Source organism: Diplotaxodon limnothrissa, linkage group LG12 (genome assembly GCF_057381915.1).
Source record: "Diplotaxodon limnothrissa isolate DT_005_m linkage group LG12, D_limnothrissa_male_GT1.1, whole genome shotgun sequence".
Taxonomy (NCBI): Eukaryota; Metazoa; Chordata; class Actinopteri; order Cichliformes; family Cichlidae; genus Diplotaxodon; species Diplotaxodon limnothrissa.
This window is the reverse complement of record NC_140607.1, coordinates 26,084,007-26,105,923: the sequence shown is the minus strand read 5'-3', so window position 1 is coordinate 26,105,923 and position 21,917 is coordinate 26,084,007. Positions and strand designations below refer to the sequence as shown.

The following is a 21,917-nucleotide window of genomic DNA, read 5'->3' as shown; positions in this document are numbered from 1 at the left end:
ATACTGTGGTCGGTCGGTGAGGTAGTCCAGGATCCAGGTAGTGAGGTGATGGTCCACTCCAGAGTTCACCAGCTTGTCCTTTAGAACCGAGGGAAGAATGGTGTTGAAGGCACTGGAGAAATCAAAGAACATGAGGTGAGCGAGGGAACGATGTAGGAGGTGAATGACGGCATTATCATTAAAGGGACAGAAGTCCTTTTTTAAGGTTCAGGTTTGTGGCAACCAACCCGGTTTGTGGCAACCAACCCGAAATATTGTTGAAAGCTGACTCTGACATTAACAGCTGTCATGAATTAGACATTTTATTTTATATGATGGCAATTCAGATCCCTTTTTTTCTTTTTAAATATGTATATTGTTCATTTGAACACTGGGTTTAAGGTCAACCAAGGCAAAGCCTATTATTTGAGAGACCTATGTTTATATTGGGAGACATGGCAGTGATTAGTGATTATGCACAGTATTTATGACAATATTGATCTTTTTTCTGTGCTTTTGCTGGCAATGGTTTGATAAACCGTTCCTCTCGTGACACTCCTCCAAACACATAATTGTAGAAAACACAACCAGATGGGAAAACGACAACAACAAAAAAACCTGATTTTGGCAGAGAAGTCAGTCATCTACTTTGCTGTCATTTAGGTAATAAATTCCGTGGAGTGTCTGGACATGATACAGACCATGAAAGAAAAGGTTTTGTATATTCTCCATCTTTATACCATTACAACCTATTTTCTGAATGACTCGTGTTAAGCTGGCCAGCCAGCTGATTGTAATCACACTGATTATGCAGAATGGGTCATTTTCATATAGCTTTCAGTGATTCAAGTGCATGACCTTAGCTCAGACATAGGTTAACTAGGAATTAGAATTTAATCTGTGACCATCTTATGTTAAAACCCTACACTAACTGAACCTTTTTGGATAATGCACATATCCAGTCCTCTAAAAAGATGGCTTTAAATGTCCAAAATGTTCTAACCTCAGTAAAAGCATGTCTTGAATTATGGAATCAGCTTGGCAGACCTTTTTACATAGGCTATTCATATCCAACTATGTGGTTCCAAAATATTTAACATGCTGCCCTCATGTGGGGGTGTTCTGGCAACCTTATGGGTTTGTGTAGTCTAGCATTCATGCTCTGTGCATTAATGCTAAAAACATGAGATGATTATATGTTGCCTTTTATTTTGTAAGTGACTAGTACTGAAACATACCCATTGCGGCGTTTAGGCTATGTTACTATTGGGCGACTAACCACCGAATGTTGCCATATTTAGATCCATCCAACCGCATTTTCATAAATGTGCAACACGCCTATGTGTGCTGCTGGGGGGGCTGACTTCTCGGTCGCGCAGTTGTGTCTGTGTGTGTGCGTGAGATAGGGATGCTGAGAGAAAGTGAGGCAGGGCGCGAGTGTGTCTGTGTGTAGAGAGAAAGAGAGAGCGCGCGCTCCAGGTTGGCGCAGGCACCGGTCAGGGAGAACGGAGCGTTGTGCAAGGTGGAAGCATGGCTTCGTCTCACGGGAGAAGCGACCTGCGGTTCGCAGACTGGATGGCAAGTTTACCGCAGAGCATGCACACTATCCCGCTCACCAACCTGGCTATTCCCGGTAAGTGTTTTTTTTTTTTTTTTTTAAGACCTTGTCCAAGTGTAATCGGATGAGGAGGATGCCCGTGTCTTTTTAACCTCGCGCATTGCGTACAGCTTTTCTAGTAGATTAGAAATGCACAAATTGACAGTTTCAGATTTGTGTTTTACCGCTTCCTAAACTTGAATTGTGCATTTAATACAACCGTCACTTTCGTTGCACCTCGTTGGAACAAAGGGTAAGACCTGTTGCGCAACCAAAGAAGTACTATGTATTTATAATAGTTCAGTTGCTTGTGTTGCGATCACCTGTCTAACGGTTATCAAAATACCCAGCTGTCGTGTTCGTTCTCCGGCCGAGTAAGTATGCACTTAGAAAATAATGATAATAAAGAAAAGGGTCATCTAGAACCACTCTATAGGTTCAGAATAGATGAGCCACGCTGCTCTGTTTGTGCTTTTATGCTGGGGTGGTGGCCACAGGGAGACGGAGTGGGATGGGTGCCGTCTGCACACTCAGATGATCACAGCGCATCCCATTGAAAATGTGCTGTCGGACCTTTATCCAATCAGTGTGCCGGTCTTTTTAACTCCATTCAAATGGGAAATGCTGGTTGTATAGCCCACCACTGACTGATAGAATGTCTTATTAGCAGCCAGTTAAATCCATATTCACTGCCTAGCGATTATCACACCTCCACACAAAGCGATTCGATTCTTCATTCTTGTGAATTTCTAATCCTTTGTGCTTCATTCCCTTTCCCCCTCCTTTCTGTCTCACTTTCACTCTTCCGCTCTCTGTCTTTTTCTTGCTGAACTCCCAATACCTGAGGTGTTTATTGGTTGGCATGTGCAACATTGCATTTCACATGCAGATGGATTAGTGGTTGATGTCCAGGGCACAGCATATGACCAAATATGATCACAGCTTTTAAGGATGCCAAGACACATGCAGTCAAATTAGATGTAATGGAATACAAATAAGGACTGGAACAACATAGTATGCATAATCTATGCTTGTAATTTTGCTGAATCATGTGCTGTGCGGAATCACAGTTCATCCATGCCAAGACAGCATGGGAACATGCTCTGTCCCTTTTAATTAGGCATTAATATCTCTCATTGGTTCTGTGGCCTGCAGCTCAGCTGAGGATAGCTCAGTTTATCCTTCATTTGGATACAGATTCTGTAAACATCCACCAAATCTTTGCACTTTCTTGTGTTTGCCTGCACATATTTGCCAAGAAACTCCAGAACACACAGGATTTCTATCCAAGCTCATTATAGCAACAACCATGTGTTCCTATTGGAGTGTACGTCCGAGTTCTTTCAAAAGTGTGTGTTGTGATATTTTGATACCACGGTAGCATTTACAGGATATTGCTTTGTAGTGAAAACTGTTACTCAATAAGGCCCATTTACTAGTTGTTTTTCTCTTTCTCTCTGACCCAAGAATTGATGTGTAAGACTCACAGGCTGGTACCCCAAGGTCGAAAACACCACAGAGACGAGACCACTTCCTTAACTGTTGTGATATTTTGATACCACGGTAGCATTTACAGGATATTGCTTTGTAGTGAAAACTGTTACTCAATAAGGCCCATTTACTAGTTGTTTTTCTCTTTCTCTCTGACCCAAGAATTGATGTGTAAGACTCACAGGCTGGTACCCCAAGGTCGAAAACACCACAGAGACGAGACCACTTCCTTACTCCCATCCTCCCTTCTTTATCTCTTAGAAAAAGGCTCGTTAAAGGCCAGGTGGTTTGTTTCAGAATTCACTAATGAAAGAACTCTGTATTCTATGTCTAGGAGTGTATTTTGCTGGGATGATCATAAATTGTAGCTGAACTGATAAACTACACACAGGATACTTCTTTGCTCACAAGGCAGGAAGACGTTTCCTTATTTGGTCTGTACCGGTTTGAACTGAGAACTTGCTGACACACGAACCTTTTTTTCTCTATATAAGCTGTTATGTACTAAATAAACCTTTGAGTCGATTGGGAAGGCAACCTAAAGCAGTCTCTGTTTTCTTGTTCTCCCAAGCTGCTCCCGAGCTCGTACTAACACGCTGAATGGCATACCTGAGTGTTACTTTAAATAATTAGGAATCTTAGAAGGAAAGGACAGAACTCTGCTTATCGCTCGTGCCTTGGAGGGAAAACCGGGATGGACATTTTTTTCCTTCAGTGTGCATCTCATATCACATTCTTTTGTCTCATCATTGAACGCAGCATTAAGCCTTTGTTCAAGCAGGAATAAAACTGGGACAGACAAGAAACAAAAAGGATGGGCGATTCATTTCCTCAAACAAGTCTCATAGCTCCACTTAATTGGAAGAATATTATTTCCAGGATGTTACTGGAAAATGCTGCTGTACAAAACTTATTATACAACCGCTGCTGCCTGTTTCTTAGTTTATTTTTCTGTGCTCACTTTTTCAAAATAGCAATTCACCTACCGCAGAGCTTGAAATATCCAGGGAAAAGTAGTACTTTACAGTGTAGGATAATGTGATGGCTGCTACTCCGCTGTTGCCAGAAAACTTCACAGTCTAGCTGTTAGCACACACAACCATCTGAATGATTGACAGTTTATTTTAGGGTACTGAGGTGGCAGATTCATTACTGTCGGATTTTTTTAATATATATATAATGTTTTAACAGCATTTGCTGTGCTTCAAGTAACTGGTTAATGAGCTAATGCTGCCAAATTATTTGTGCATATAGCACATTAAAGATACTCAAAGTAGCAGGTGTTTGATGGCTACAACAGCTGTATAACAGATGTGTAACAGATTGCATGTGCTTACCTGTTACATTTGAGTGGTTCAACCTGCAAAATCTTGTTATGAAAGCAGTTTATATGCTACAGTACATATGATGCTGACTGTGGTTGTTCACTCATTTTAAATTCCTGCTATTTCTTGTTACTTTGTGTGATTGATGGACAATTCAAAAAATTACAATGAGACTGATCCAGTGACGGTAAACTTAGCAATGTCACCTACCTCTGTCAAGTGAACTTAAATACAGGTTATTTACAGTATTTAAATATGAGAGATATTAACAGATAAAAATCTGTTTTCATTTAGAGACACTTAATGAGATTGCACAGCTAGATCCATAAAGTTTTGGACACAGACACAATTTTTGTTCTGTCCATCTGCACTGTAAAGTGTCATCCAATGAATTTTGCTGTGCAACGTATTCCCATGCATAAGGAGCCTCCAACATATTTAATAAACGATGTTGTATTCTATGAATCTTGGACAAAATATCAGGTGTATGTTCTCAGAGCAGCCAGAGTAAGAAATGAGGGTTGAAAAAAACACAGCATTTTTTTATCCTGAGAGATGGTTGCAAAGGAAAGTATTCCTTAACGTTTTGCTCTTCCAGGTAAGGGGCAAAACACTGCAAAGTCTGATCCTGAATGCCAACAACATGGTCGAGACAATCTGAAATAGAGGAATGATCAATTTTGTCAAACTTAGCAGGCCCAGCTGAATTGAAATTGCATGATTTACCGAGTTCAAAAACACATGTGAATCATTTGACACTTAAAGGAGAGCTGACTCAGTGTGGTTGTGAAACCTGGAGAAGATTTGTCCAGAAAAAAGAAATGAGCTGTGCACAGAGCTTTTTCTTTCATTCTAGAATTACAGTATATAACAATAGTACTGAGGAAGGGTGTTATCTGAGGGAGTCAGATTTAGATGTTTTTAACTGGATGACACTGGGACAGCTCTTGTCCAGTTTATTTGGAATAACTGCACATTTCTAATTTGTTTGTTTGTTTGTTTGTTTTATGCTATGACTCATGACTGAGCACAGTTGCGTTGTGGCTGTTTGATTAATTATGTGAGAATAATACATGCTCTCATTTTCTTAATCCTGCTAATCCACTGCAGACTACGTTGTTTGAGACCTAAGAACATGGTAGCACTTAGGCATGACTCAGCTTTCTGCATTGTCCCTACATGCCACTTTGGCCTCCGGCTGTGCCGACATATCGCATCTATAAAAGTCAAATGGCTTGTGCCTATACTAATTGGAACTAGGTTGAAGGGCTGTGCAGGAGAGGAAAGAAAGACGTAGTAGAATATTAAATATTTGGGTCATTGAAGGGAGAGATGGTGAGGGAGAGGGAGCAGCTACCTTTCTTGTTTTACCCAGGCTGATTAGTGTTTGACTCTTTTCCTGTGGCTACTGTTAAATCTGCCAGGTGAGGGCTGCAGACTGGCTGGCATTCCTCTCAGCAAGACGGTCAGCAGAAAGGTGTGCCACCAGAGATACTGTGAATTTCTTTCTCTGTCACCATGAAACGAGCTTAAGAGGGGGAAGGGAAGATCTGTCACGTTTTTACTACCATAGTAATTAAATGGATTTTCAGTACTTTGTGTGGTGGTAGGTGTATAATTTGAACTATGTGCTCACTGGCATGTACAATATCTGTGTCGTGCAGGTGTGCATGACAACTAAATGAATCAGCACTATAGTGGCAACACAGTATTAGTCACTTATTATGAAATGCTTTTTATGGGTTTATTTAAGCACCTAAAATATTCAAATGTATTGTCTTAATAAATTGAACTGGTGAGTGAAACCATATCGTTCTGGATCGTTAAAGCTACATTAATTAATATTCAGCGATTATGAATCAGAAGAACTGCAAAATAGACTGCTAGCATGCAATTTATATACATTATACATTTATTATTTATATTATTTTTGCCTTAAACAAAGACTTTAGAACTAGCAGCTGTAACCCGTTTACATAGACTTTCTCAGTTACTTTAGAAAGCGATGCAATCTCAACTTTTAGGTTTTTTTTACTGTTTATTTCTTATTTCAGAGTACAATGATTAAATGGTGCATCATTCTATTGTGATAATTTGGTCAACACACTTTTTAAGTACTTTATTTACTTCACACCCATGGCCGGTTTCAAATCACCAATTAACCTAACGTCTTTGGACTGTGGGAGGCAGCCTGGAGAAAACCCACTCAAACACAGGGAGGACATGCAATCTTGTCCTCCCTGTGTCCTCCCTTGCTGTGAGGCAAAAGTACTAAGCACTATAACACCGTGCCGTCCCATTCCATTCCATGCAGATAATATTGATTATTTTAATACTGGGGAAGAAGGCTGATTTACACTTCTCTATACTACATTTTCAGGCTCAGGGGAGCCATTCTTCACCTCCTGAGTAACAGCTCAAGGCTTTAGGTAAGCAATGAATAGCATGAATTACCAAGGGGGATGGGTGAAGGCAGTGGTATTAGGTTAAGATAGTCTTGCGAGAAATAACAACTAATCCACTGTAAGAAGAGGCATCTTGAGTTTCAGTGGTTCCCTCTGGATAGAGAAAAAGGCTTGCCCTGGACTTTTAGCTGTAAAAGGCCATTAGTCCCCTGATTAGATCACTTTGACGCCACTTAAACCCCTATAGAGCAAGATGGATGAATGGTATTAGATGCCAAGATAAACACTGGTAGTGCGGATGTTTGAAGAGGGGGAGTCAGTCAACTCAAAGCCACTGAAAAACAGGATATAATGTGCAATACAAAAGCAAAAGGGGGGTCTTTGTTAGAGAGAGAGAGAGAGAGAGAGAGAGAATGCCCATCTTAGAGCTATTTCCTGCTATGGCTCTTTATCTGTGAATCAAGACCCTCCTTAATCTGAGTGAAATTTTGTTTTGCCAAAGATATTGTGTGCATCTTGCTTGTTTGGAGCTCATGAGGATTTTACAGTTAGCAGTTTTGCAAAAAATTCCCTCGTTTGCAGTATTGTATTATGCTGATGCATGATACTCATAATTAGCCACTCATTAGCCAACATCATATATTTGTGGAGTTTTCACTTTTATAAGTTGCTTAAAGAAAATTAAAAAAAATATTGTAGAATCCAAAAGAAATGGTTCAGTGTGGAATTCTCCACTGGCTCGTTTTCCCACCATTTGCAGTTAATTGCATTTCCAGCAGAGACACTTATCTTAATAGTCACATAGTCTCAAAGTCAAATAATTCAGCCTCATCAGAAATACAGTGTGCACACTAATGCTCAAACAAGATGGAGAAAATAAAGTGTTAAGACAGGAGAAAAGGAACTGGAGAGTTTGAAAAATAGATGCAAAGAGTAACACTTGCAGAATTACTGTAAAAAAAAAAAAGAAGTGTAAATGACAAAATTATGTAGAGTCAGAAGCCTATATCTATCTTGTAGTAACATTTAGCTCATCTCCATCCTGTCAGTTTTCATTCTCTTCTCATTTTTTTTCTTCTCTTCTCCTCTTTCCTCTACTCAGCATCCTAAAATAGATCTAAAAAGGGTGGAGAGTGGTAATGTTTTGTAATGAAAAAGGGCACAAACCACCAGTGGTTCTCTCTGAATGCTCTGCTCTCATTCAGTCAGAATGACTCAGTTAACAAAGGTCAATTCTCTAAGGTAACAGTAGCAGCACCCAGCACCACTGTCATCAACATTGTCATCATCATCACTCTGTTTCACCTTGTTTAAGTCTTTTTTGTTGTCTCTGTGGCACTCTTGTTCATCTTCTCTCTTTGCAGTTTGAGACTCTTCTTCTTGTGTGCGGCTGATATTTACATGTCGGAGAAAAGAGTTCCCTAAGTTTGCTTTCCAATGAAAGTGCTACACAAGTGACATCTACTTGTATTATTCTGGGATATGTTTTTTTTCAGGGTGCTTTAGTTTTTTCTGTGTACACATCTTCAATTTTATCAAAGTTAAAGTGATCAAACAGCTTGACAGTAGTTTGTTTGGATATTGTTTGCGGTAGGTAATTCATATCAAACACTGGACTCTATTCCCCATTAATGCCTTTCCCAGTAATTGCATATTTTAAATACAGAGAGGAATGTTCATTCTCATGGCAGTAGCATGAAGATTTTGCGCATTTGTATATTATTGTAATTTACTGTCTGCATTTGGTGACAAAGATTATCCGGTCAGTGGTCTTTTTATTGATTTACCTGCTGCTTTTTTTTCATTCATCATGACACTCGATAGAAGTATCACAGTCACCGCACATTTGCACTCTGGTAAAAGCTAAGAAACAGCTGTACTTCTTAAGCAAACTTAAGTGGGCTGAATTCCTGTGTCAAGTTCTTGATAACATTTACAGAGGATCAGTGTAAAGCCTGGTAACTGGAAAAATCAGGAACTGGCACGAAATGTGCACATCCCAAGACCTGGAAACTGCAGGTGATTAATACTGCTCCAAATGTCACCAGTACCAATCTATGGAACATAAATGATAAACTATATAAGACAATCCACCCCAGTCACAACCTGTTATGTTGTATTTGCTTCTAAAGCTAAAATGAGAAGTATAAGAAGTTTAAAATCTTACACTTTGAAAGGAGAAGTTTTTTTGTCTCTGTAGACAAGTTTGAAATGACTCAGTTCTGAGCTGCTGTTGTTTGTTTTTGTGAGAATGAAAACTAATTGTGTGGATTGTATGTTTCAAAAACTGAAATGCTTCCACACATTTCCAAATGAATGTTTTTCCCTTGAGAAATGGCAGACCATCAAGGTGGAGCATAAACAATAATTAATCACATTCAGGGCTCAGGCATCATAATAGTATTGGAGTGAAGTTCTCACATTTCTGCAAATTCTCACAGATGTTCTGCACATTTGGCAAAAGATTTGGCCCTCCAGGGTTGATACTGTCTCAGCTTTTCCTGTGAGATTGTTTCTCTCTGCAACATGGCATCAACCATGGGCTTTTTGTCATACATATTTATAGAAGTATTTGTTAGCAATGCAAAACAAACCTCATTAGTTTCCCTCAGGTGCTAGGCTTTCATTAAAAACTAATAAAATATAGTTTGTTGCTAGATCCTTGGGGACTGTTAGATTTAATTTATATCTTATAACTGTTCTTCTTTCCCCAAACAGAACAACGCGTATCTCAAGGAGAGTGGCCTATGCAGCTTGATGGGTGTGTAGCTATTAGAAGTGTGTGTTGCAAAACTGAAACAATTATTCAGGTTATTGGTTAAAGGGCAGCAGCCACTTCAAGTGTAAATTAATTGTTTCAGTGATTTTTTTTCTTTTTAATTAAAGAAGGCCAAACTTACCTTTTCAAACATCTCATATGTGAAGATTTGCTTACTTATTTTTACTTGTATACATTGTGAAGAGGTATTTGCCCCCTTTCCTAAATGTCTTCTTCTTCTGTTATTCATATTTATCAAACAGATGTTAATTAGACAAAATTAAGTTGTAATAGTTGTAAACTTTCCCAAGACTGGCCAGCCTAAATTACTCCAAGAGGTCATCAACAACTCATCCAGTGGTCACAAAGAACCCAGAACAGCATGTAAAGACTCAGTTATGGTCAGTGTTTATGCTCCTTGCCAGAAAAATCCAGAAGGAGAATGTCCAGCTTGGTTGTGGAGCAGGACAATTTATTATCGTTTTGTTTATTCGTATTGTTGCCCTTGCTGCTTAACTAATTTCTCCTTGCGGGACCATAAAGTATTGCATTGAATTGAACTGATCTGAAACACACCAGCAAGTCCACCTCTCAGGGCAGGGATAGCTCAGTAGGTAGAGTGGTTGCCCCATGATCGGAAGGTCGGGGGTTCGATTCCCCTTAACAGCTACCCTGAGGTACCCCTGAGCAAGGTACCGTCCCTACACACTGCTCCCCGGGCGCCCAATGGCTGCCCACTGCTTCACTGAGTGAATGGGTTAAATGCAGAGAGCAATTTCCCCACGGGGCTCAATAAAGTACAATAATGTACACACTTCTTTCAAAGGCTCAAAAACCAACTTTGGCCTAGTCAAAATCTGGATTTAAATCTAACTGATACATACATACACCATACAGTCATGTGAAAGAGTCATTGTCTATTATCACAAGTGGCTGATCAAATTTCTTGCTACCAAGGGTGGCATCGCCAGTTATTACGTTTAGGGGGCAATTACTTTTTTCACATGGGGCCATGTAGGTAGGGGTTGCTTCTACCCCGTGATAGATGAAATCATTATTTAAAGACAGCTTATTGTATTAACTCAGGTTATTGTTGTGTAATATTACAATTATTTAATGATCTGAAACATGTAAGCATGACAAATATGCCAAAAAAAAGATGTCAAGATGGGGGCTTAAATAAATTACTTAAATTGTTTGACTTTTTCACCACACTGCAAGGGTCATTTCAGTAACAAGCGCCCTAAAGGCATCAGCAGTAGCGTAGTTTTCAACATTGACTGAATGACTGGATAATGAAAATAATTTTGCGATGATTATGATTTGTTGTTGCGCAACTTTGAGCCCTAAAAAGCAAAGATTTTCTGCAGAGGCAGCTGTTGGAGTCGGTTAAGGTCATGCTCTGCTACGCTGTGACCCTGGTGGTGCGGCTTAGCCAGTAGTGATGCGACTGCTGCCCTGCCCCAGGATTCAGCTGTCTACTCAGCTTATGGTCATTCGCTGTGCTGACTGTGAAGACCTAGCACCGCTATATAGATAGCTGAAGGTCAGTTCAGGCTCTGTGTCAGAGGGGTGGTGGTGGTAGAAGGTGAGGATGTGAAATGTAAAGGGGATAATGAAGAAGTCTCAGTGATTATGAGAGGAGCAGGAGATGTTAACTGCTCAAGCAGAACACACAACCTTCAGGTCTATTTTACAGCTGATCCTGAGTTTGTCTCAAGGAAATAGTTAAATGTCACAAAGGAATCACCATTCAGTGTACAGACTGGCTTACACAAATGTATTTTTTTCACCATTTCAATTTTAATACAACTAAGAAAACATCAACTGTATCACTGTTAATAACAAAATAAATATGCTTTTAGAGGTTTTTCACAGATTCCACTGCCTGTATTCATGTGACTTGTTTTATTTCCTGAGGCTTGTAGATGTCTGTATCTAAGATTTTTGCTGCCACTCCAAAATGATTGTGATCCCCAAGGCTCCAAAGATGACATTTGGAAAATTTCACAGCATGTATCTTTTCAGATACGGTTCCAGAGCTTGTCGGGAAAACTCTGACAGAAGACATAGACCTTTAAATTTTGATCATTCAGAGATATTGGTGAGAAGCGTAGTTGTGTGGAAGCAATTTAATGGCAGGTTCACTTGTTAAGCAAGTGTGTCTGAATTTAAGCAGGAATCCAAAACCAGGCATTTCACAGTTAGAGGTCTATCCTAGTTTAAAGCTTAGTTTAAAGTCTTCATATCCAGAGTGGATAAAATAGTTGTCATCCAGGTTGTAAATTTGTTAAGTCAAAGGCTGTAATTTTTCTTGATTCTTTATTTTGCCTTTAATTTACACCAAAACTCAGTTTTATCGGAAAAGGATAATATGTAAACGATAAAACTTTATTAGAGAATGACCATCAGGATATATTTTCTTCTTCAAGCTGTCCGAGTTCATGATTTGCAACCTTGGATGCTGTTTTTCGTGTAGTTAGTTTTGTTACCTTGGTTTTGGGCTATTTCTCAGTAATGACCTCAACTTTCAGTCGTCTCCCACCAGAAACGACACCTGCAGTAGTCAGTATGCAGACTCATGTTTGTGTTTCCCCCAGGATCCCACGATTCCTTCAGTTTTTACATCGATGAGGCGTCTCCAGTGGGTCCCGAGCAGCCAGAGACGGTGCAGAACTTCGTTTCTGTTTTTGGCACGGTGGCCAAGAAGCTAATGAGGAAGTGGTTGGCTACACAGACTATGAACTTCACGAGCCAACTGGAGGCTGGGATCCGGTTCTTTGACCTGCGCATCTCCACCAAGCCCCGTGACCCTGAAAATGAGCTGTACTTCGCCCACGGGCTCTTCAGTGCCACGGTTAGAAAAGAGTAGAGTTTTGATGGTTTTTGATGTGATGACTGTTTAGCAATGCTTGTGGTTGCTAAGTGATATCTAACCATCTCTGTGTGTGTGGCAACATATTTATATTTGAGTGTAGACTGAGAGCCTAATTATACAAGGTCCTTCAGAGATTTGAAGTACACAGTTCACAGTCTGTATGTCTACATTTAATATCATCACTAAAGATTTTAATAATGTGCATATTTTGTTTTTTTTGTTGTTGTTTTTTTTAGGTCAGAGAAGGCCTAGAGCAGATCAGCAGTTTTCTGTCAGCTCATGCCAGAGAGGTGGTCTTCCTGGATTTCAACCACTTCTACGGCATGCAGAACCTGCACCATGAAAAACTGGTGACCATGCTAAAGGAGGTGTTTGGAGAGAAGCTCTGCCCTGTTGTTTTTGCTCAGGAGGTATAAATACACTTAACTTTTAACAGGGAGGAGGAGGGGTACGTGAAGTAGGAGCAGCTGAACATTTTTCTGATGCTTCTTTCGTCTTACCAAGGACATCTTATTTAGCTGAGTTCAAAAGACCTCAAGCAATTATTGTTTTCTCAGCACCGCACAACAGTGATTTTGTTTTGATCAGTACCGATGTAGAATTATGGTTATTACATCTCTAATCATAGTTCATTTTTTCACTCAGAATAATAATAATAATAATAATAATAATGGATTGGATTTATACAGCGCTTTTCAAGGCACCCAAAGCGCTTTACAATGCCACTATTCATTCACTCTCGCATTCACACACTGGTGGAGGCATGCTACGGTTGTAGCCACAGCTGCCCTGGGGCAGACTGACAGAAGCGAGGCTGCCATATCGCGCCATGCCCATTTGCTTAGGAGACAAGTAGAAAAGTCTCCCTAAGATGAGACTTTGCTCTTTGAAGGTTTTTCAGGGGTTTTTTTTGTCTTTTTTCCCATCCAATTGTGGCCCATCTTCATCTCCCACCCTCCCCTGTAACTGAATAACCTAAAATAAGCAGTACCAGTTAGCCCTACAATTCATGAACTACCACAATCGCTGACACCACTCTAAGATGAGCACCTTCCTGTCAGGTGCAGCAGCTGAGTGAAAGAAAAAGAGGGCAAAAAGGCCAAGAGTGACTAGTAGGTTCTGAGAAAACAATGAGCTTCTCCTCAGTGTTTAATTTTGTAGACGGAGACCTGAGACTGTAAGTTTATCTGCCATTCCCTTGTCATCTCTATAGCCCACATTTGCTTTGCTATTCAAAGTTAATCCACTTCAGCACTGTTTTCCAGCACTTGTTTGGTCTATTTTAAGAACTAATATTCAGCTGCAAGCCCATTTTTCAAAAAAATAAATCAGCTCAAATAATCAGCTGGAAAAGAAGATGTGAAGTGTATGCGTCTTGGGATTCTGATGAAAAGGTGTATTTTTGCTGTAATTGACACTCCCTGAGGATCATCTAGCTCATTGCTGTTACCGGTTGCTTACGATTAATTAATATTGCTATCCAGCATTTCTTTCATCGGATGTAGCCAACAAAATGTGCTGCTGATGTCCAGCTATACACATAAGCATGTATTTGTAAGAATGCAACTTGTGGGAGACAGTCTCACTGTTTTTACGTCTGCAAAAATGCTTTCAGAAATGTATCATCACGTTAGAGTCAATGCAATTCACTTAAAATAGATTTTATATGTAGTTTGGTTCACTTACAGCTCTCTGTTGGTGTTTTATTGAGCCACTGACTTCAAAAATAACACATCTGACACCTTCTGTGATAAGTCAGTACTAAATATTGAAGATGCATCACTCTGAGAGAAATTCATTCATTCAGAATTAATTCAGAACTAAGCTGTCAATAAATCAGCTACCTGTTCAGGTTGTTTTATGTTCCTCAGTTTATAACCTCTTGCTACTATGAACACCTCCCTCCCTCACTCAGGTGAGTCTTCAGTATCTATGGGAGAAGGAGTACCAGGTGCTTGTCTTCTACCACCATCCCATGGCCCTGGAGGTGCCCTTCCTGTGGCCAGGCCAGATGATGCCTTCTCCCTGGGCCAACACCACTGACCCGGAGAAGCTGATTCAGTTTCTGCAGGCATCTATCACTGACCGCAGGTACATTTCATATTCATGAATCCAGTGTCTGCTACACAGAGGAAGAAATCAGATAAAATCTGTTGTGTTCCCCACATAATTTTTTTTAATCACTTTAATTAATGATCCATGTTTCATTAACTTGGTTTTATGTTTTGTAACTTTGCAAATGAGCCATAAGGATTAAACACAATGGATCTTTTTTATCATGATGTAGATATATTGCAGTGCTTAGAGGTCTGTACAAATAATTTGACTTGCTTTTGGCTCCTTTGCTTAACTTACTGATTTCATCAGCATGCTGCTACAAGTAAGCAGGCTTTAAAAAGATTAATTGCAGTTAATGCAAAGTAATTAATTCAAAGGTAAAGCAGTGAATTATATAAGAAGTAGCACTTCTGTAAAGCAAATATATTATGGTGACTATTAAAAAGGAAGAAAGTTACAGCAAAGATAACATGTAAACCCTCAACGTTTCTCTTGCAGGAGGAAGGGGACATTCTTTGTCTCCCAGGTGGTTCTGACACCAAAAGCCAGCACTGTGATGAAGGGTGTGGCTAGTGGACTGAGAGAGACAATTACAGAAAGGTGTGCATGCTCATTTATGTGCATGTTTTTGTGCTCATGATCGCTATTATGCTAGGCCTAGCAAAAAATGCATTGTTACCACCAGTGGTGGCACACAGTCTTCTTCCACACATACACAGACGCTCAGTTTTGTGACCAGAGTTATGGAAACACCTCAGGCACCAGAGCCCACAGAAGTGATTTAGCCATAACAGCTCGCAACAAAAAAATCACAAGCGTGTGTACCCTGACAGATACACACTTTAGGAGTCAAATGTGAGTCATTGTGGCATTTTGTAACTACAACCAAAGGCATGGTGGTTTCTACAGGTATCCCCAGGCATTTGACACTGGCCTAATTCGAGTTATTGTTTTTCTTTCATCTTTTTTTTGTCTGGAACAACTGCCATAAACCAGAGGCAATTTTTCCTCACGTTATGTCTCCTCTTTTCAGTTATGGTACACAACTTTTTTTTTAAATTATATTAATTTACCCTTAGCTTTGTCTGTGTTTCATTCCCTCTTAATGTCCCCAGTTTGTTAAAAGCATCAACAGCAAAAGCATCAATTTTCCTGGCATGAATTATTCATTTGATAATTCCACTATCAGCCTCTCTCACCAGGCATTTAGTTACTTTGATGTAGGCATCCTTCAGAATCCCATCCAAGCGTTTTGCACATAGACTGCCAGCGTTGGACTCAGCATAACAAGAAAGCAAACAACGAGGAGACAACGCGTAGATTTTATTTTTAATTTTTATGCAGAAAGCTGCTCTTCTTTGTTGCTCAGCTCACGTGAACATGTCCGGCATGTTCAGAGTGTCCTTCACGCAGCTGGTGTCTGGCTCGCAGACATCACATGCAGCATCACAGGGATCTTTTATCTCAGCACGCCCCTCTCTGTGTTTAACCAACTGTGAATCATCCCTTCCTCTCTTCCTTTTTTTGACATCATTTTTTTCCCCTTGCACTCTTTCCACTAACATGCTTTTTCTTTTCATTTCTCCCAGGGCTTTACCAGGTATGATGCAGTGGATCAGATCTCAAAGACCCGGGGAGAGCGGCATTAACATCATCACAGCTGATTTCGTGGAGCTTGGAGAATTCATCAGCGCCGTCATCACCCTCAATTATCACCTGGATGACGAAGACGACGATGCGACCTGAGAACCCGCAGCAGGCGTCAAGGAGTGCAGTCACCACCACTGATACTAGTGGTTGCGTCTGTGCTCTCACTCTTTTCTCTTTGGCATTTATTTCAGGAGGGGGAGCTAAACGGCTCCTTTCACTTTATTTAGGGCTATAGTGAGATGAGCGGTCAAATGGAAAAAGGAGATTGAGGAATTTCAAGTTGAGACTGGTAGACATAACGCTGATGTTCGGTTGGAGCACTTTGAGAGTGAGGTTTTGTTTTGTTTGTGTCCAGTTTTAGGGGATCCAAAAGATTTTTGATTATTTTGTTTGTTTGTTTTTTCAGGTAAAATGTTTATTTTCTTTACTCCCTGTGCTGTAAAAATCCCTGCTTTGTCCACTGATCAAATGCACTGTTTTCAGGCTTACCACTTCATCACGGGTAGGTTCCTCAGAGCATATCAACCGTCTGCTAAATGTATTGGTACATCAATCGTGGTATTCTAGTGACAGTGACAGTTTTTTCAGAGGCTGTTTATAATAAGTCTGTGTATCTCAAACTTTAGGCCGGTGTAAGTAGCTAGCAGTTGTATGTCTTGTTTGGCAAATCTGTCTAAGTGAATTCTCTCTCTTTTGTTTTTAACAATATGCATCTTTGGTCAGATCACTGCGGGTGTTTTTGAAAACGCCTCCAGCAGCTTGAATGCAGAGTGTGATTAAAAAGTGTTGTTCCAATGTGTTTATTCAATACATAGACAAAAACGAATCATTCCCATTTCTTTTTGAAACTGTATTCCCTCGTGGGATTTTCACCCAGTAAGTCTCCACTGAAGCCAGCTTGCAGCAATGGCGTTTATTAGACACCTGTGTACTCTAAAACTATTTATCGATAGATTAAAATGATTCATGCAGTAATTCAAAACCATATTGCAAGAGAGAGTGAGAGTGCAGCTTGGCTGGCCGACAAGTGTTCTAATCATGTAAGATGGATACACAGCGGTCTCTTGTGCATGAGCACTAAAACAGTAATTTTCACATTATCTGTTTGATTCATATTGCAAGACAAGCATCAGTTCTCACTGTTGGAAATGAAGTTGATGAAGCAAGACATTTCTAATGAGAAGGCATTCAGTGTGACTTTTTTTTTTTTGCATTCTGTCGTGGGTGTTGAGTCGTGATAGCCAAGTATAAAAATACAGTATATCTGGGTGCCACCGTCTGCATTTCCTTTGCTCATTGCTTGCCCCCAGTCTGCATGTATCTGCAGATATATGTCTGCATATATATATATATATATATATATATATATATATATATATATATATATATATATATATATATATATATATATAGATCTTTTGTTGCAAGGTTTTATGCATGGAAAACACACACACACACACACACACACACACACACACACACTAGTCAAATATCCACACACCTCATGGTCTGTGTGGTATTTTCTGTAGAGAATGTATTCTGCCAGGACAGTGTTAAGAAGTTCAGTAATGTAAAGCCAAAAACAGAAAACTTTACTCTTTGGATTGGTGAATGTATGTGTCTCGTGCGTATCTGTGCCATTTCTAAAAGTTTCATGTGAGTGACTGAGTTTCAGCTAGAAAGTCATGTTTGTATTATTATGCTTCAATGTGAAAATGAGTTCAAGTTTTAGAGTTTAAAGATGTGGTTTCATGTTAAAATGTTTTATATCGTGGAGAGTTTCTACATACTGTAACTGCAAATAGTATACTGCCGATAAATTGTAAGATATTTAGATTATTATATCGTCACTAACAACATTTTCTTCGTTTTAGTGAACTACCACACCGCCCGCGTTTGTCATATTTATTTTACACTTTACTTTTTTTTGCATGAACTGAAATCTTCTACATACTATACTGTTTTCTGTACACCTAGAGGGTCCATGAGGTTTGTGCATAAATTTGATTATTTTCTGCATATTGTTGTTAGGAGCATGCGTGCATCTCAGCTGGAAATGTTCCTTGCCTTTAAGACAAATGTCTAAATTAATTTATTTTTTAAAGGTTGCACTCTTACTAGCCCATGCAGATCATGAATGAACCCACACAAATGAGCAGACTTTAAAATGCTTGCAAACCGTGTTGTAAGGACATTTGTGTCTCTCCTGGTCCAAACTGTTGTCACTGCCTTTATGTTCTGATGTGAAGAGTCCTTTGCTGTTGTAAAACTCGGAAACCTTTGTTCAAAGTGACTCTGTTCTAAGTGGAAAATGGCAGATCAAATAAAGCTTCTATGCCTATTAAGTGAAGTATCATTTCCTCAGGAGTGTCTGGCTTGTTGAGTGGTTAGTGGTTGCTTGGTTGCTTAATTGCTTGACTGAAAAACAAAATCATTATTATGGCCATTATAATAAAATTCTAATCTAATTCAATCACTAAATGGCGGTACTCTAGATCTAATGTAGATTTTCAGCTTTTAAGCCAGCATAGCTGCATTTTTTTACTCGATTTGTGCAGAGGAGCATCTTAAAATCATCCTGTTTCCAGGGTGATGTGGATGGAGGTGGGTGGGCAGCGGCACCCAGGGTGACCTTACTGAGACTGTGTTTTGTAATTCAGCATCTGCCATTCTGCAGTAAGGCGTTGCTCATGAAGAGGAAATAAAGATAACTCAGGTGGAGAGTAGCCCCCTGCATCTGTGCACCTTCGAGAGTATCTAATATGATGACTAATATGATGCACTTATTAGTTATTACAATCTTTTTTTGTTAGGTTAATGTTTTTAAGCATGTAGTTATTCGCTTAAAAAAGGTTAGTTTTGATGCAGTTCTCATGTTAATGCTGTTTTACTCTTATTAACAGAGGTTAATTGACTGAGTGCACTCACTGCTGTGAGCAGTCATCAACCTTCTTTGGAAGCTGCGGTGTGCAATAGCAGAGTGGTTTTGATAGCCACAGACTAGCTCAATGAATGGATATTAAGTGCTTTGATTGCACATTACAGTAGTTTTGGGAAGGAATGGCACAGCTACTTCCCTTTCTCTGTTTATATTCCTTTCTATGTGATATGAGGATTCTTTAAATGTTCTTGTAGTGTGCTTTTTATTTGTTTTCTAAACCATGTTAATGGACTGATGGATGACATGCCAAGAAAAAAAAATGAACGGAAATAGTCTTGGATGTTATTGCTGCAGTCATTTTCCCCCGAAGAAATGATAAAAATGCCAATGTGTTGTTGTGCTTAAAAATGTGTGCATGTTTGGGTCTGTCTGTCTTTTTTTTTTCTGTCACGCACGCACAAGCAAATAGACAGATGAAGAGGAGGTAGAGGTGTAGGAGGTAGAGATGATGGCATTCAGACAGTTTAAAGAGGGGCAGCAGTGAAATGCACAGTTTCAGAAAAGTTTGAAATGTGTGGAGGAGGAAGAATAATTTTACCAGCCACTCTTGTTTCTAGTTCTGAAGTCCTGATTGCTGTTTCTCTGAGGCATATGTATGTATGTATGTGTATATATATATATATATATATATATATATATATATATATATATATATATATATATATATATATGGTAATGTATAGTAAATCCTTTGAATGGAAACTGTTCTCTCAGGCATGAAGAGGAAATAAAGAATGAAGAAAAGTAATTGGAATGCTACAAACAAACTAAACACAATTTTTCCTTGTCCTAAAAACGCAAGGAATTAGGAATTGGAAGATATATTTCTAGCCTCAGAGATAAAAGCAGACATGTATCCTAACTCGGTTTTCACAGCTGAAAAAAGGAAACAGAATATGTGGTCAATCGTTTATGGGTGAGGCTGAGATGCACTTCACCCTACAGTGTAAAACATGCAACGGAGTAAAGAACAAGTTCAACACTGGGGCAATGGCGGGACGGTAATTAGTACTGTTGCCTCACAGCAAGGAGGCCCTGGGTTTGAATCCACTGGCCAGCCGGGGCCTGCTCCCTCTCACAGCCCAAAGGCAGGTATGTTAGGTTAACTGGTGGTTCTAAATTAGCTGTGCTGTAGATGAGAATGTAAGTCTGAATGACTGTGTGTCTCTTGGTGTTAGCCCTCTGATAGATGGTGACCTGTGGAGGGTGTGACCAAACTCTTCCCCAGACAGATGGTTGGATGGACAGATGAATAAATGTTCAACACAAATTTTCAGGTTTCAGAGAACTTAATGACCTTTGAAATGAGACAGAGGAAGCAAAGCTTTCTTAAAAGTCTTGTGACAACCAAGAGAGGGGGCATGAGAAAGAGAGAGAGAGTTGGTCCGTGGCCACTGGTGGTTTATGACCTTTTTAGTCACAACTCATTTTTAAACAGTCTGCATATAAATATGCCACATCAGCAGACAACCCATATACTATAGGGTGTTTGCCTTTTTCCTCCATCTTTATTTGTATTTAACAATTCTGGTTAACATTAGATGGATGGATGGATGGATGAATGGATGATGGATGGATGATGGATGGATGGATGGTGTTCAGTTTCTTATTACCGCACATGTCCTTGGATTTATCTGATGACCCCTTTAGTCACTAAAGCACCAGGCTAGGAAGCTCCAGCACATGTATAGTGGGCCTAATTCTTTTAAATAGAAATAATTATGGATGATTTGGGGTTTTTTGACCATTCAAAATCTTGTAGTATACTTAAATATGTTTGTAACACAATTTGGACATTCATCTGGAGATGAGTATGGATAAAAGCTGCATATTCATTGACTGATACACCCTGTGTGTGCAGCTTACTAACGTCTCTGGCAAGCCAAACTTCCAGGGCAGATGGCGGTCAAAGATGGCTCTCTGAACATCATGAAAACCACACAAGCAGAACTAATGAAGGAGGGCATGGTCTGGTGGCATATTGGCTGAGCCAAATGTTATTCTAGCCTGAGGTGCTGGGATTTGGCTTGCTGCTGTACAGTAGCTGAGTCATTTAGCATTAGGTGGTCATTTCAGAAATACTGGAAATTACTTTTACATCCATTATTGAAGTCCAGGGGAAAGATATGCATGACTTCAGTGTGATTGCCTTGAGTTTATATCATAAACTGAGGTGACACGCTCAGACTAAAGTATTCTCCTAATTATATATTTCCTTTAATGGTTATTACTACATAATTACCCAATATAATTTCACCTTCTTGTGCGTGAAAAATAAAAATCTTGGGTGGTCAGTTTAAATCCAGCCCACATCTGCAGTAACCTTCTATGCATAGAGTTGGCAAAATTCAGATAGTGAGGCTATAGCAGCATTTGTAATGGATGTTTCACCTTTGCTAGCCACAACCATCACCTTCATCTTAAAACTACATCCTAAGAATGACAAAAGCATGGACTAGTTTTTCAACATTACTCTTAGACTGGATGTTTCTTTTTTTCAATACCGATCAGATGAAATAAGGTAGTCCTATAGACTTGTTTCATAAATAAATATAAATTTCAAATGACAGGGAAAATATATAATAAAGATCAGTTCATCACATGTAATTAATAAAGCATTAATTGAGGGTAAGACATTTTGCATAGTTCTGTAGGTATGGTATTTGCATAGACATGCAGATTAAAAAAAACATTATTAGATTTTTAAATGAAATAATTACCAAGGTTGTATGAGGGTGTTTGTTTTTTTTAAAACTGATGTAAACTCCTCCATAGCAACCAGTTTTAGGATCTAGAGGAAAAGTTCAAATATGTAGAGGAATACTTGTGACTTCT

The 21,917-nt window shown here is 39.4% G+C and overlaps 1 protein-coding gene across 1 annotated transcript; it reads left to right on the top strand.

The window, feature by feature from the left end:
• The first annotated feature begins 1,509 nt into the window (after positions 1 to 1,509).
• Positions 1,510 to 16,237, top strand: plcxd3 (phosphatidylinositol-specific phospholipase C, X domain containing 3). Its single transcript, XM_085368434.1, has 6 exons — positions 1,510 to 1,612; positions 12,156 to 12,412; positions 12,670 to 12,843; positions 14,349 to 14,524; positions 14,990 to 15,091; positions 16,081 to 16,237. The coding sequence occupies exons 1-6, from the start codon at positions 1,510 to 1,512 to the stop codon at positions 16,235 to 16,237; spliced, it is 969 nt and encodes a 322-aa protein (XP_085224560.1).
• Positions 16,238 to 21,917: the final 5,680 nt, after the last annotated feature.

Bases quoted from the DNA above. Each gene is read 5' to 3' on its own strand.
- plcxd3 (XM_085368434.1), top strand. From the start codon at position 1,510: ATGGCTTCGTCTCACGGGAGAAGCGACCTGCGGTTCGCAGACTGGATG. The intron at 1,613-12,155 runs GTAAGTGTTTTT...TGTTTCCCCCAG, and splicing joins CACCAACCTGGCTATTCCCG to GATCCCACGATTCCTTCAGT. The intron at 12,413-12,669 runs GTTAGAAAAGAG...TGTTTTTTTTAG, and splicing joins ACGGGCTCTTCAGTGCCACG to GTCAGAGAAGGCCTAGAGCA.